Source organism: Delphinapterus leucas, chromosome 1, assembly GCF_059928025.1.
Source record: "Delphinapterus leucas isolate spDelLeu-1000000601 "Yukka" chromosome 1, BTC_Dleu_Yukka2, whole genome shotgun sequence".
NCBI lineage: Eukaryota > Metazoa > Chordata > Mammalia > Artiodactyla > Monodontidae > Delphinapterus > Delphinapterus leucas.
In genome coordinates this window covers 10791679-10807333 of record NC_143129.1, presented here as the reverse complement: position 1 = coordinate 10807333, position 15655 = coordinate 10791679, and the positions used below count along the sequence as shown (strand labels likewise).

The window sequence follows — 15655 nt, the reverse complement described above, 5'->3', positions numbered from 1 at the left end:
AGTATTTTAAATGACTCTGTTTTATAATAAGGTATTTTCAATGTTTGAATAATTAAATATGCTTTATACTAAATGTTGCTGCCCTATAACATACTGTGGCCTACCGTGAATGGTACAATAACTCTTCAGCGTACATACTGTATTTTCTACACAGGCTCATAATAGAAAATAGACAATCGTTTTCCAACAGCATTACATATAGCATGAAAATGAGTTTTTAAAACAGTGTTGACAATCCTAATTTAAATCAAATAGGTCATAATGATGCTTCTTTAACAAGATTAAAATGGAGAGTAAGCTTCTATATCAAATTTTAAGAGTTACCCATTGCACTGTGTATCACGTTTATATGAGACAGACCATGCTCTAGTGCCTGGGGCGTAAGTCACAGGATCAACTTCTATGAACTAAAGCTCTAGACATACCATTAACAGCATACTTTCTGTGGCTTTACATTCTTATCTAACATAGGGGTATAAGTATATTGACCTGTCTCAGAGTATATTATTCTTTACAGTCTAATAAGTTAAAATTATTTAAAAACAGTTAAGCAGTACAGGTCAAAATTTGTTTTCCTAGTAATGAATATTCTAATGCATGTAACTTTTTCAGACGTCAATTCTAACCTGCTTTCTTCTATAAGAGTTAGTTTATAATTGTTTTAACTTAATATTCACATAAAGACAGATTTCCTGTATCTCATTATAACTTTACTTAGCTTAATTTTCCCACTAGTGAGGCATCCTATTTATTTTTGAAATAGTAACAATTTCCAAATTACTTTTTAAAATGTTAATGATGATAAAAATTTAAATGAGCACTAATACCTTAGAAATACAACATTTTACATTATTATGTAATTGAAACTAAATTTGTGTATATATTTGCAACGGAGGAGGTCTCAATAATGTATTTTCTTAAATTAAAATGAACCCATTTGAGATTTCAAATGTTATATTTAATACAACTGGCTCTTTCTGCCCCCACTTAAAAACATACCACAATAACACTAACTGCAATCGATACTGTTACATAGCCCTAAAATTTACTTTTTTATTTCAAAACACTCAAACTACATATGTTTGAAGGTACCTATAACTTGGCATAGCCATTAAAAAAAATAAAGCTCACAATGTATTCGTAGACAAAAACTACAAAAGTATATTTTAATGCTTTTAAAAGTTATTCCATGTAATAATCAATATCGTTAAAATCACTCCCAATAAAATTTGTTTTTTTTCTTTTAATGATCCAGATCTAAAGTGAAATGATGAAATCGAAAAACAACTGTTCTTGTCAGAAGACAGGAAGAGACTTTTTTCCCCTTCCCTTAAGGAAAACAAAGGATTCCTGAAAGCTTTGGCCTGATTTATTTTTCCAATTTTAAATACCTTAAGAGTAGCGGAACTGCTACTGGCATGGTAGTATTTCTAACAGTCAATAAATCTAAAATATTATGTGTGAATATTGGAATGAAGCCATTAAGAAGATTACAGCATGCAACACAGCAGAGGGTCCACAGGAAAAAAGAACTAGTAATTCAGGACAACTGTGACCACTGACCTTGGAACAGCCAAGACCACTGGTCAAGCTGACACGATAATAAAGTGCACATGCACAGAAAGCCATCTAGCCTGTAAGCATAATTTTAATGTTTTGGTGAATGATTTTAAAATGCCCCCATTTAAATATCAGTTAATTTATTAAATTATCAAACAATACCAACTGTAATATTTTTCAGGCTTCAAGTATATCTTATTAATTCAAGTCACAGAAAAATTCAGTATGATCATTTGTGATTTTTAACACGTCTCATTTAAAACATTTACAATTATAGCAAGTACGATGTGATACTTTATTGTATTTCCTACTATAAGAGATAGCTTTGGAAAACTGATGAAAAAGCTAAATTTATTACAGCTGGGTTAAACAAACAATCACCTGAAATATTTTTAGAAAATCACTCTAACTTTAAAACATCTCTTACTTTCTGTAGATAGTCCTAGCTCCACCTCAGGACTATTTCAGTTTATTCATTCTTCAAATTTGTCTAAGTCTGCACTCCTTAATTCCGAGCATATATTTAGTTATATCTACATTACCTTGCAGAGTTCCTTTTTATGAATATTTTTTTACTATTTCAGTTATGTTCAGTTAACTGTTGCTTATAAATAAACAATGAGATGGTCCCTCTTGTCATTTTATATATTTAGGCTTTTACATTTCATGAATATTGTTTAACTTCCTCACATATTTAAATAAATGTTTCAATATCAAACTAATTCTACTAGGAAAGTAGAGGTTCCCAATTTAAAAAGAATCACTCATCAAAAAATTACTATTAAAGATTGTTTTTCTCAAAGAAATAATCAGCTATCACTGGAGCTGACAATAAAAATTTTAATATAACACAAAAAAGCTGATTTCTTTTTCTTCCTCTTTCTTATCCTTCCTCATTTAAAAAAAATAAACAATCCTTTCTTCTTAGGGAATTAATGGTAGGAACTACATGCACATAAGGAAAACATCCTTAAAAGTTGGGACTTTATTTTCATAATTATGTCCCTATCCAGTGAAGAATACTTTGATGGATTTCTAAATGAACAACTCTAATCCTTTCTAGCAGCTTCTGCAAAATCTTTATAATGAGGCAATCGAGTTATAATGAGCTAAAAAGATAATATAATTCTTCACTGGCCTGGGTTTGGATTTGTTCATACATAGCATAAATTTTACTACAGTTAGATAAAGTAGTTCGATTTAATTTGCTTCAAGGTCAGCAAGTATTTTAGGTTATTTATGGGCATAAATAATCTGATTTTGACTTTAAAGTCACATTTTCCCTATTACTAGCCATAAAAGCAATCAAGGCTAGTATTACTGTATTTTCTGAGTTTGAGATTTTTTTTATTCTTTTTTATTTTCAAGCTCCCTAACAGTGATTTCAAAGTACTTGCAGTATTACAGAAAAAAAATATATTTTAAAGGTTTTTTATTCCCGAATTTTAATATAGCTGAATAAACAATGGGTTTTTTTTTAAAGGGGAGTTATTTTAACTTAGAACTATGTTATAAAGATATTTTAAAATAGCCATTAGAATATATACAGAAACAGTACAATCTGCATTTTTACCCTGTTCTGAGGAATACGAAGGCCAGAAAATTGACTTTGGAGACTATTTAACACAAAGTACAGAATACATCCTATTATAAGCTGCAGACCCACACATGCACACACACACACCAACCTCTGCAAGATCAAAGACCAGAAGAGAGCCGGCACTTAATTTATCAGCCTTTACAGACAAAAGACAGTTTTCGTCATTTCAAAAGGATCAGATGTCTTTTATGACAAACTGGGTTTGCAGTTTAATTTACAAATAGAATTCTAAGTAAGCAGTCTTTGCTCTGCCAGAGCAAATGACAAACAGTGGAGGTTTTCATTCTTGCAGCCCTCAGCAGGATAGAAAGGATTAAAATAAAACTGAAATAATTTACAGAAAACAAATAAATGTTTCAGAAAGTTGAAGGAGATCAAAGCCAGAATTTTCTGACCCCAACTGTACAAGCATTTCTTATTATATTGACCAGTGCCATCAGATCATTAATTAAAAGGAAAAGTGCTGGCAGGTGGCAGGGAAGCAAAAGCCGATAATTGGCCCCCTTCTTCTTCTTGCCTTCAAAAACTCTCTCATTCTTTTGCAAGACATGCCACTAGGCAGACAGAAATGCCTACTTTGTAATATAATGATTAAGATGAGATGAAGAGACTTATGTTTAAAGAAACTCTGCCTAATGAATGCATCTAGCTTTTTAATTACGATCCTACTTTTACAATAAGGAATATGATATTGCATCTGACATCTCCTCAACTGCCAAAAGGTAAAAATACGAAAGACAGACTCTGCTTTGACTCCTCTCACACCACATGCTCATATTCAGCCCTTGTATTTCAGACAGAAAAATGGGAAAGTAACTCTTGGTGATTCAAGGGTCCAGGAGAAAACATATATATGTTTGTTCACCACAAAATATCCTCCAGACTTACCACGTCACTTGGTAGGCTGCTCAAGTCATTAAATGGTGATTCTAAAGTGTTTGTGTCAACATTCAACATAACCACATCCTCCAATGATTTATTTTTCACTCTCTGTTTAAAAAACACAATTATAAACAAACATCTTAGTATATTTTCCTTCCAAAGTTATAATAAACTTAGATATGTACAGAAAATTATCTTAATGCATTATCCTTAGGAAAAGAAAAAAGGAAAATTCTACATCATAAAAGAATATAAACAATTTTGCCTTATGAGAAAGTCTGTCTAAACCATTCAAAAAGAAAGATTAAAAAAAGATTAAAAAAGAAGCATGTTTACTCATCTAAATATATTAATAGTTTGGAGACACTGAATGTAATTTAACTACCAAAGAGATACTACAACAAATACAAAATAGGCATGGCTATATTAAACTGTAAAAATTTATATCCTTTAAATTTTACCAATTGAATTTCAATCCTATGATACAGGAACATGTGGCCCGTTCTAAAGCTATTTTTAGCTGAAATCATACTGCAGGGTTAACACAAAACAATAAATATGACTACTAAGTAGTAAAGTAAGTTTTAAATTAATAAATATTTTCTCTATATCTTCATGTAAATTTGGTATAAGTTGATGATGACAAGTGAAATTGAGTAAGAAAAAATGACAGAGAGCAGTAATATGGAATTTACTGTTAGTAATGTTTATCCCATGAATTTAATATAAAGGATCAAATTTAATAGCCTATCAGATTAACTATTTGACTTGTCATATTTGTTTGAAAGCTTAGTCAAATGGTCAAATTATCTCAATATATGCACAAATGACAGTAAATTAGAATTTATTAAATTTTTATCCTTAAAGAAAGAAAATATCTATAGTTTATTTTTCTTATTTAAACTAATGTCTACTTAAACAAATCATATAATTCTATTAGTCTTATCTAGATGATAGCAAATAATATTATTTCCTAATGAAAATAAGTCAGGTGTGCATTAATGAAATATATCCATCAATCCAGAATTCCCTAATTGCATAGGTCAACTAGCAATTGGTCAATTAATTTCAGTGCAGTTTTAAAAGTGACATTCTAGAATAACAGCCATTTTTTCAGATTATTTAAATAGCTTAATATTAAACTGGCCAAGCCAATTTTTTAAGTTAGCCAAGACTGGAATTTCTGTGATCCACTTAGAATTTCAAATCTCTGCGTATCAGGTAGAATGTTAAATTTGCTAGGAAAATGGTAGTTCAGAGTAGGGAATTTTTATGTGTTAGGATAGCCACAATGTCTATGTGGAATATGCATTCTCAAGGGGGCACGTGGTTCTAAAACTCTGTCCTGTAAAAGACATTATAATTATTCTAAAGTAAGACTCAGAAAATGGCCATTTCTAAGAAAGTAACTTATAACAGTGATACTATTGTCAAAACATTTATAAATAAACTCATTTCCTTTCCATGTGCATACATATATGTAAAAAAGGTTTACATATATAAATATGTGGTTATCTACAAATCAACTATAGCATAACTACAAAAATAACCTATGAACAAAAACTATATTTATATTAATGGCATTTGTATGCAAAAAGTATATCATAATTTTGATTTCCATCTTCAATTCTAACTTGTCCTTTTAACAGAAAATGTAAAGATAATCCAGAAACCTGATGTATTTTTCAGGGAATGAAATGAGTTCCTCTAAATAGCATAGAGTAATGGTTATGTGACCCCAAAATGTTTGTAATGACGCTAACACTAAACTCTGAATAGCTGAGTCACTTTGCTGTGCACCTGAAACTATCACGACATTGTTAATCGGTTATACTCCAATATAAAATAAAAAGTTAAAAAAAAATCTCAGAATAAAGGAAATTAGCATTAGTATGAAACGTATACCTTTTTCAAAGTTTCTCTTAGTTTTAAGAAGTCTGATAATAGCTGAATATTAAAATTTGTTAACAGGACCACTCATTAAGAATGGAAAATGTATTCATTTCAATAAATCAACAGACTGGGCCTCCCTAAAACGAGAACAATTCTACATAAGCAAAAAAAGGGGGAGAAGATAGCCTGTAATTTAAATCTTTAAAAAAAAAATTCTTATTAATGTATTTTCTCTGTTATTTCCCTCCAAATCAGGCTTTAGCCATTTTTTTCTAAACAGGAGTGGAAAGTCATATGGCATATAAAACAGCACCACTTTCTCTGTCCCATATTTTTACATCTCATAAAATTCATCAGCTTGTTTGGATGGGGAAAGAGTAAGGAAATGTGAGAAAACAATGTGCTTTTTCTTCAAAAATAAGAAAATGATATTAGGACATAGACAAAGTCTTATTGAGAACAAAAGCAGATGCTGAACCGGCGAGACTCCCGGCGTCCTCCACACGCCATCCTCCTTCCAGGTGATGCCAGCACACCTGCACACTCTGCACACGGAGCAAGGGAGAGGACACAGTGGAAGCAGCCACACGATACTGTGAAACTGGGCCAACACTTTACCTAGAATCATTTGTGTATTAAAACAAATAATATAACCCTCACATCTGTAGCCTGTACTGGCTTATTCCCAATCACAGGCCTTAGTTTGCTTTGACTTCATCCCTAAAGTCTAGTTTTCAGGGAGAACAAAATGCCCTTGTCCTTTACTTTAGAAGCAAATTTACTTTTTAAAAAGAGATTTCTAGTCATCTTTTACTTATGATCGCATAAAAATAATTTTTAAAAAAGATTTAGAAAGACATTAATTTCATGTCTTTGAACAATTGTTTAAAAGTCTTTGTAAAACTGATAAAAAGTGTTGAAGCTGTCTTGACTGAGAGAAGAGAATATTTTGATTCTTCCTCCACAAAAAATTAGTTGTACTTGCAGCCAAACAAATGTGAAAAATTATTCAGTTCTGTCTCATATATAAAATATGTAAATATATATTTTTTAATTATAATACCATTTATATAAAATAAAAAAGCACAAAAGATCAGAATTTTAGTGAAAATAATCTGTGTAATAATGTCATCATAAAAATAGAAACGTAGGATCTGTATCACCTGGTAAAAGATTAAGTAGAAAGTTACTAAATGGTACCCAACTGGTTGAAAGACATTCTTAAAGTTCCTATTATACTTTCTCATTCACTATTAAACCAAATAACACTGACTATTAAGACAGTTTGATAAGTCCAGAGTATAAATGGTACAGAGATTTCAGCCGATCTAATCATGGCTTTACACAGTCTCATTTAATAAAAGCCAATTTAAAGTTAGAAAGGACTGCTTCTCCAAGACAATACTCTAAGGAGTAAAAAATTCTTAAATTTGCTCCTTTATAAAAGGACTGATTTTTCTCTACAGGTGTACAATAAACATGTGATAAACTGAACTGAATATTTAAAGCATGTACCCCTTTCTACAATATTTTGGAAAAGCTGAATCATTTGTTTTAAAAGTTGGTCTAGAATCATTATGTAAAAATAATAATAACATCAACAGGTACAATCAACCACTTTAAATATTTTTCATCTGTATAAATAAATGTATTATAAAAATGACATATTCTATTAGGTACATTACATAAGAAGAGATACGTGCACTAACATCAAAACCAAATTTGATGACTTTTTTTGAAACCATACCAACCAACCATGGTTAGATTTTGCAAAAGGTCAAACTACTGATGAATAAAATGCCAGTCATATATTCCACACTCTAATAACAGATTAAATACCTATTTATTCATGTTTTATCTTATACAATTTGTCCTTTCACTGCAAGTACCTTGGGCTGTAAGAAGTTGTTTTCTAAAAATTTACAAAATATAGAGTCATAATGTTATCCAACCCAGACTTCAAAATTAAAAAGGAATTAAACCTACTAAAAATTCATTAAAATGTATTCTTTATTAATGGTTAAAACACGACTCTCTCCACAAAGGATGCTCAGGAATTTTAAAATAATCACCAGGCTCTTCCTTGATCAGCAAAGGGATGACTGATGGTATATACAATGACAACAACTAATCAGAAAACCAAATCTAACTCATTAAAGTTGCTTATTAGAAACTGGGTTAAAGTACAATATGAACAACCAGCAAGAAAAGAAATATATTTGAAAAAATCAGCTGGCATAATGATGCCATGCAACTGACCCAAGTCTTTTGTTTACTTTTTTAGAAGCTAATCTTATAAGAAGTCCTCTCTGGAAATCTCACTGATTTCAAGCTAAAGGTGTTTAAAGCTCAAGGTTTTTCACTACACTGATAACAAGTGACAAAAGTCATTTTCGAATGACAGTGCAAAAAAAAACCAAACTACATTTTAAGTCCCAACAGGACTGAAATTAAAGTCTTACAAAGTTATATTCTAATTTAAAAGTTCATGATTAGTGTATTAAAACACATTTTGAAAAACACTGGTACACTGAATTATAGTGAAGTTTGCAAAATAAAAACACTTTCCCTTTATGACTCATAATTACATAAATTCTCACTTTCAAAATACAGAAATATTTTTTCTGAAAGAGAAATAGATATAAAAGATCTCAAGTTCCATAAAGAAAGTGGTTCATCAAAGACTAAGGTTTTTAGTATTTAAAACTTACCATATGACTTCAACCAAATAGAACCTACTTTCAATGGGTCTCGTACCACTGAAGATGGTCATTTTGCATACTAATTAAAATAAAGTTATTTTAACACTATCTTTTTGAAAATGATCATGTAAGTACACTCTAAATATGCAACTAGTCACATCTTTGTACTATTCAATTGATATTCTTTCAAAACACACCTGTTTTAAATTAATTCATAAAAATAATAGTTATCACCATCTCACGTCTGAAAGATACTCACCTCTATGAGGCTGGAGTGTATTCCGATCAGGTATGGCATTGGGGCACTAAATTAAAAACATATATGTATGTGTTCATATAGCTCATTAAAACTGAAACAATAAGTAATTCAGAATGCTTTAAAAAATAACTTTATTAAATGTATAGTTCTAACATAGTACATCATAGATATTTAAAATTATTCAGTATAGAAAACTCAAATATAATCTTAGAGGCCATTAATATATTCAAATTAAGGTTGATTTATATAAAATCACAAAATCATTTATAATTAAAAGTTATAATGTTTAATAAACAAGAATATTAGGGTCTAGGCCGTAGTCTGAGATGAATCTTTTCTGTATACTTCCCATCAAATATATCCTAAATAATCATCAAATTTATTCACATTTCTTTGTACAGTTTTTTTATTCAGTTAGATTCTTATATGATTTTCTTAATATATATTCATTGTTTCACACCTACTATTCAGTCACCCAAATTTTTGAGTCAGTCACAATATATTTACTGAGACCTACTACGTGCCAGGCATGGTTTGGGAACTAGAGGTGCAAAGATAAATAATTTCCTCCCCCACTGTTACCATTCTATTTCTGTGCTATCTTTCCACTCATGTATCTTGTCTATTATTTAAACTCTGTACATTCTTATTTATCCCACTTTTAATTGTGATAGTAATATAATTTTAATAAATTTTAAAATATTCAGGTAAGTTTAAGAATTCTATTGATTAATTCAACACAATATGTGGAGCATACTCAGGTGCCAGTACCTGGCATAGGGGTTAGGGTACAATAATGAACAACATAGACAGAATATATTCCCTTCTGGAGCTTATACTCTGGCAGAGAATAGACATTAAATAATTTTTGTAATATACAAATTAAGACTTACTAGCAATTTCAAAAATATTTCTCATGAAATATAGGGCGGAAATTATTCAACTTGACATTTCAAAATTAAAATGTTATTTAACAAGAAAACATGAAAATGAACAATGTCTACAAATGTGATAGAAGATATGCAAATAAATAGCTATTTAAAAATAAAACATTTTTGGCATTTCTTTTATATACATCTTTGTGTTATATATAATGCAAACCTTTTCTGTTCATGAAAACAGATAACCTTCTTTTTCAAAGAATTTGCATAATTTTCCAAACATGCCCGTCATTATTAGAACAGAGCTGTCCAAACTCCTGCATGTCCACTTTGCTGCTGAGAATCAGTAACAGATAAAAGAGGCACCTTGGTAGATCCACAGTTTTCAAAGTAACCTTAAACAGTTCCTAATTTATTTAAGGATGGCTAGCCGCTAACTTCTATATCCAGGATTCACAAAAAATAAAAACGGTTCAAGTTCTTCTTCCAATCCTTATTAGCCTGTTCCTTAAGTCATATTGTACTAGATTCTAATTCCCAGTTGTCTTTGTCTTCTACAGCTTTGTTGCTTCCTATTTTTTTTTTATTTTTATGCAGTAGACCATCTGGAATTGATCTGATAGTCTGGATATTTCATTTGACTGAAAGTTGAGAACTATTTATAGGCCTTGATATCCCTAAGATCTAACATATTTTCTGCCTTCAAAAGGAAACAGAAGGAATAAATGTGGACTCTTCCACTTTTGCTTAAATAAAAGGAGGCTAGTTGCTTCCCCAGTTCAAGTTCTCATCTCTGGAATTCCTTCTGTGACTCCATAGTCAGAAATATGTGCCACTAACTCCTCTGGGCTCCCATGACTGGGTTCCGGCAACTTTCACAAAACAGGGTGGGCAACTCCCAAGATCTTAAATATGTCAAGCCTTCTCCACACCCAAAATAGTACAAATTTATTAAAGTTACTGTGCAATTTTCCAATTCGCCCCAGGCTAGGTTACCCGACCAACAAGATTCATAATATAGAAAGATTAATAATATCTCAAACCTCAAAGCACGTTTTAATACAATGAGTGTTAATCAAAACACTTAAGACTTCTAAAAATAATTATTACATCCATTTTACATACGTTGAAGGTACACTGAGTGGGTCAGATTTCAAACAATCAGAGCCAAGAGTAATAACTACCAACTGAAGTCCTACGAAATACATCTAAGGTAACACTTTTAAAACTTCATGAAAGCTAGTTATCTCTTGAAACATAAACAATAAATTTACAGAAATTGTTAAACTAGAATAAAAATCCAATAAAGAATTCCTATGCAGAACTTAATAATAAAGTAAACCAAAACTTTTTCTATGGGATCACTGGGTATCTCGACGTGTTTTTACCTCACTAATTTCTACAAAATCTAAAATATAAACATGTTAGACTGCAAACATTAACTAGAGCATACTTTCCTAAAATAAGCATGATGTTTTTTCAGAATATAGATTTAACTGAATAGTTATTTCATTGTCATGAAAATTGGATTGTATACATCCTAATATTAAGTCAGCCAAGTCTCATGAAAAGTAATTTTGCTACCCTAGCTGAAATCTCCTAATGAGACAGAGTGTTAATAAGTCAGGAAGAGATCCTTGGCAACACAGATGTTTTATCTGCTATGTGCAAAACTATCCTAGATCTTTCTGTCAATGGAATTATTTTGCAAAGATAAGATACAGAAGGCTCTATTATGACTGCTGTTTCTTTTCGGTAGCAACTAATCTTTGCTGAAAAATAATTACTATGTAATAGCTTTTTGTCTTTTTAGGTTTTCTCATGGAGGCCACCCATGGGGTAGACTGTAACAGCAGTATATTAACTTAGGGTAGTCTAAACAACATAATTTTCCATTTATGTTTTTAAAACACTATTCTCTTAGGAGCTAAATCTTCTCCTTTCATAGAATGAAGAATCAGATAGATAGCCTAAATAAAAAGGTGACAACCATTCTCGAACAAATAAATGATTATACTTTTACTGGTACTGGAATCATACTACCTCCGAGGTGTTTAAGGGCTCAGAAGGTTAAGCGTGTCTGGCAACATCACTTTAGACTTGCTATATTACTTTCCCTTTGTTGTTTTGTTTTGCTTTGTTTTTACAGTATCAATACCTAACATGAGATCCACCCTCTTAGCAAATTTTTAGGTCTACAATAGAGTATTGGTTAAGTAAAGGCACAATGTTAAACAGATCTCTAAAACTTAATCATCTTGAATAATTGAAACTTTATTGAAACCTGTTAAATAGAAACTCCCCATTTCCCCCTTATACTGGTAGATTAAGGGGAAAACGAAGATGGCGTCACTTCTTCCCAGTAGCCTTCCCTACCCTAGCAGATAGGTGGGCACTTCCTCCTAGGTGTTCCGCTCAGCATTCTTTTATACGCCTCAGACCTAAACCCTAGAGCATCACAGTATTCCTCTGTGTTCATCATGTGCGCGTGTGTACATGTGCACAAACGTGGGAATTTCTTCCTATCTGGGGATCCAAGAGGGCAGGAGCTACGTCTTACTCATTACATTACATACTCGCGGCCTGGCAAACACATGTTTACTAAATGTCTGGCGTACAAATGGATGAATGAATGAGCCGACAAATTAGCAAGCCTTCGTCAGCCAACCAAGGTGCGCTATTCATCCACGGTCACAAGATGGCATCGTGGCCCTCCAAGTCTATGCCACACCAGAGACACACTTCCAGGAGCCAGGACTGCCTCAGGATTGGGAAAGCCCAATCACCTTGAAGAGTTGGCAAAATACACATCTGTCCCTATCACATCTTCCTGGTGCTATTTTTGGAGTGGAATATAAAATTTTCTTTAAAAAAAACCCATGAGATTGAAGGGATAATCTCTAATATTTTTCTCCCTTTTGCATATAGGATCATTTGCAAAGATGTAAAGGGAAGAAAACCACTTTCCCTAGGGAACAGTTTAGTCCATGGAATTTTCTGACAATGAAAGAGAGCTGGAGTCATAGACAGCTATTTTTGGGGGAAAGAAAAGTATATGATACTGCCCACTTCCTATGTTAGAAGCTGAGCCTATCACTGTGACCTTAAGGTTCAGGAACTCTCAGATAACTCCTTGTTTGACTATCACTGCTCTACTCTCTGGGCCAGGGAAGTGCCTGGCATGGCGGCTGTTAGAACTTGTCCTAAAGTGGCTATTTCAGAGGTTAGAAACTAGTAAGACTGAAACAAGCTTCCTTCATCACAGTGGAAGCAGCAGAAAAATGACTTGATGGCAGGGTTAGAAAGTATCAGGAAGACATATCTGGAAAGAGGTAGCAATAGTTTCTAAATAACAATATTTTAGAAAGTCCTAAGTGTGTAATCATTACAGAGAACTGAACTTAAAGGGGTGTTACCTCCTAAGATTTCAGAACATTTTTTATAGAAAAATTTAAATGGCACTAATATTACATATGATAAAATATAATTCTAAACCTCACAAAGTGTTGGTTCTTGAACCACTACTTTAATATAGATTTTAAAGAATCATACATCAATATATTTTCAAATACTTTTGTCAATATTATTTAAAATAAGTTTTAATTACTGAATACTATGTGGAACGATCTACTACACATGTCGACATGAAAGAATTGAGGTTCCTGCTTTCAAGGATGCTAATCTATTCTAGGTATACTGGTCAGAGAAGAACACTCTAAAGTGAATACCAAGAGAGCTATTTCTAGATCCAGCTTTACTCTCAGATTCGTGTGTGTGGTGCTTCACAGTGTAATTAAACCACACACCTACAGTCTCCTGCCCCACTGTTTCTCCCTCCCAGCACCCAAAGTGCAGAATGGCAGTGGGAGGTCACTGGAAACCTGCTGCCCAGCATTATCAATACTATTACCCTGCTGTGGAAACACACAATTCACTGGTATAATCAATATGTGGCCAAAGATACGTACTCTCGTTAAAAATCATTTGTCCTGAAGAAGGCTAGTCTTGAAAACATCAATGTTATGAACTTAGATCATTTTAACCCTTAAACACTTTAAGTGATCTGCTTTTCATGAAATCAGAAAGTTAAATAAATAACTACTTTGATTCTAAAAGAGCTTTGCTTTTTAATAACATTAGTTGTGATATAAATGAACACATTATGGTCAAAATCAGTTCCTTCTTTCTGTGTGTGTGTGTGTGTGTGTGTGTACGTGCGCGCGCACATGCATGGTTTAGAGGAAAAATGTCATCTGGTTTCTTAAGAACTGAGCTACGCCTGCAGAAGATGATTACCCTACAGCGCCGAGGAAGATCCCAAGGCTGCTGTTTGGGAGTCTAATTCTTCCCTAACCTCCAGGAGAAGGGGACAGTTGAAGTCAGACTGGGTGAGACCACTGGCAGTTGTGTCTGTGATGCCAAGAAACTTTCCAGAATTGCCCCCGACACTTGTCAACACAGATTTTCACAGTGGCTCAAGGCTGAGGCTTCGATAACCAGGAACTCAGGGAACCCCTGCATTAGAGGCAACCCCTCTGCTGGTATCTGGTACTGGATGTGCTACTGAGGGAAGAGGCGTGCGGGAAAGTGTGTCCTGAGGGGGAGGTAACGAGCGTGTGCTCCGACAGAGGCAACCTGGTGTCTGAAAGACTCTGCGGACAAATGCTGGCATCTGGGATGTGGTGCTCTCACTGACACTACGACTTCTGTAAAATGCTCCTAACCACCGAGAAGACTGGAGCGGCTTCTTTTTACGCATTTAGTTATCTAGATGATTATAGAGGAAACTCACAAAATCTAAAGAACTTTATGTTTGCCAAGTATAAATTTTTGCTACCTTTGGGGAGAACTACTCTTCCCTTCATAAAACCACCTTTTAATACTTGTTACTCATCTCCACGTCACGTTTCAGGGATCTCATTCATGTATATACACACAGGTACTCCAAGCTCACTGGATCTACACATGAATCGCTCTTTCGAACCCTAACACCTGGGCTGCCAGGAGTCCGGCAGAGCCAGCTTACCAGCAGTAGTCCAGCAGATGAGGAGGGAGCGCTGGGATGTAGATGTGCTGCCAGTACATCGGGTAGAGCAGGGCGACCGATCCATGGAGACAGGCGGTTAACTAGAATTTGTGAAAGGAAAACAGCAGTAAGCAGCCGCTGACCCTCCAAACAGAGAGACACGCTCAAGTTATCAAAGACTGAAGACACTCGTAAAACAATTTACTTAACGACCTGAATCACATTATCTCGACCAATTCTGCCTGCAAAAAGCCTCATGTTTCAGAAGGCCCTCTGAAAAACACATAAGCAGCGAAGTAGCTTCTTGGGCATCTTATGTGGACGGTTATAACTTCCTGAAAATATAGTGTTTGGGGGGGCAAAACTTAGAACATATAAAAGGAAACCTGAAAAATTAGGCGAGCATCTTAGAAGGAACCGTAGGAAATTACAGTGTGTGCCGCCCAGGTTGCACTCACTCAGATTAATACACCACGATGCAATATGGGAAGGAGGAGAGGCTGAAAGCTCCTGGGGGATATCATTAGGGCAAATTGCCAAAGAATGAAACATGAGCCAGTCAGGAGAGTCTGGAAGCTGCAGTATCACCAGGGGACTCAACGTTCGACAGTTGGAGCTTCAGCAACGTGTGAACCGCGGGTGACGGTATCAGGAGACTCTGCTCACTGACACGGAGAATGTCACTATTGACCAGCGAGCTGCCCAAGCTTGACAGCTGTACCACAGGAAGCCAAGGATATCATAATTTCATATTTAAACTGTTCATTTCAGATTAACATCGTGTTTCCTAGCTTTATATCACAACAGCTGCAAATACACTGATGCTATTTTAAAGGTAATTGCCATTTTAAT

At 33.6% G+C, this 15655-nt stretch overlaps 1 protein-coding gene across 10 annotated transcripts in view; it reads right to left on the bottom strand.

The window, feature by feature from the left end:
• The window catches only part of DENND1B (DENN domain containing 1B), a 259365-nt gene that overhangs the window by 95314 nt on the left and 148396 nt on the right, over positions 1–15655 (bottom strand). For all 10 annotated transcript variants that reach the window (XM_089906457.1, XM_089906480.1, XM_089906469.1 and 7 more), the window contains 3 exons: positions 14804–14904; positions 8897–8942; positions 4049–4150 (listed from right to left, as the gene is read on the bottom strand). In XM_089906457.1, the coding sequence (XP_089762583.1) occupies positions 4049–4150; positions 8897–8942; positions 14804–14904 (249 nt within the window). The remainder of the gene's footprint in view (positions 1–4048; positions 4151–8896; positions 8943–14803; positions 14905–15655) is intronic.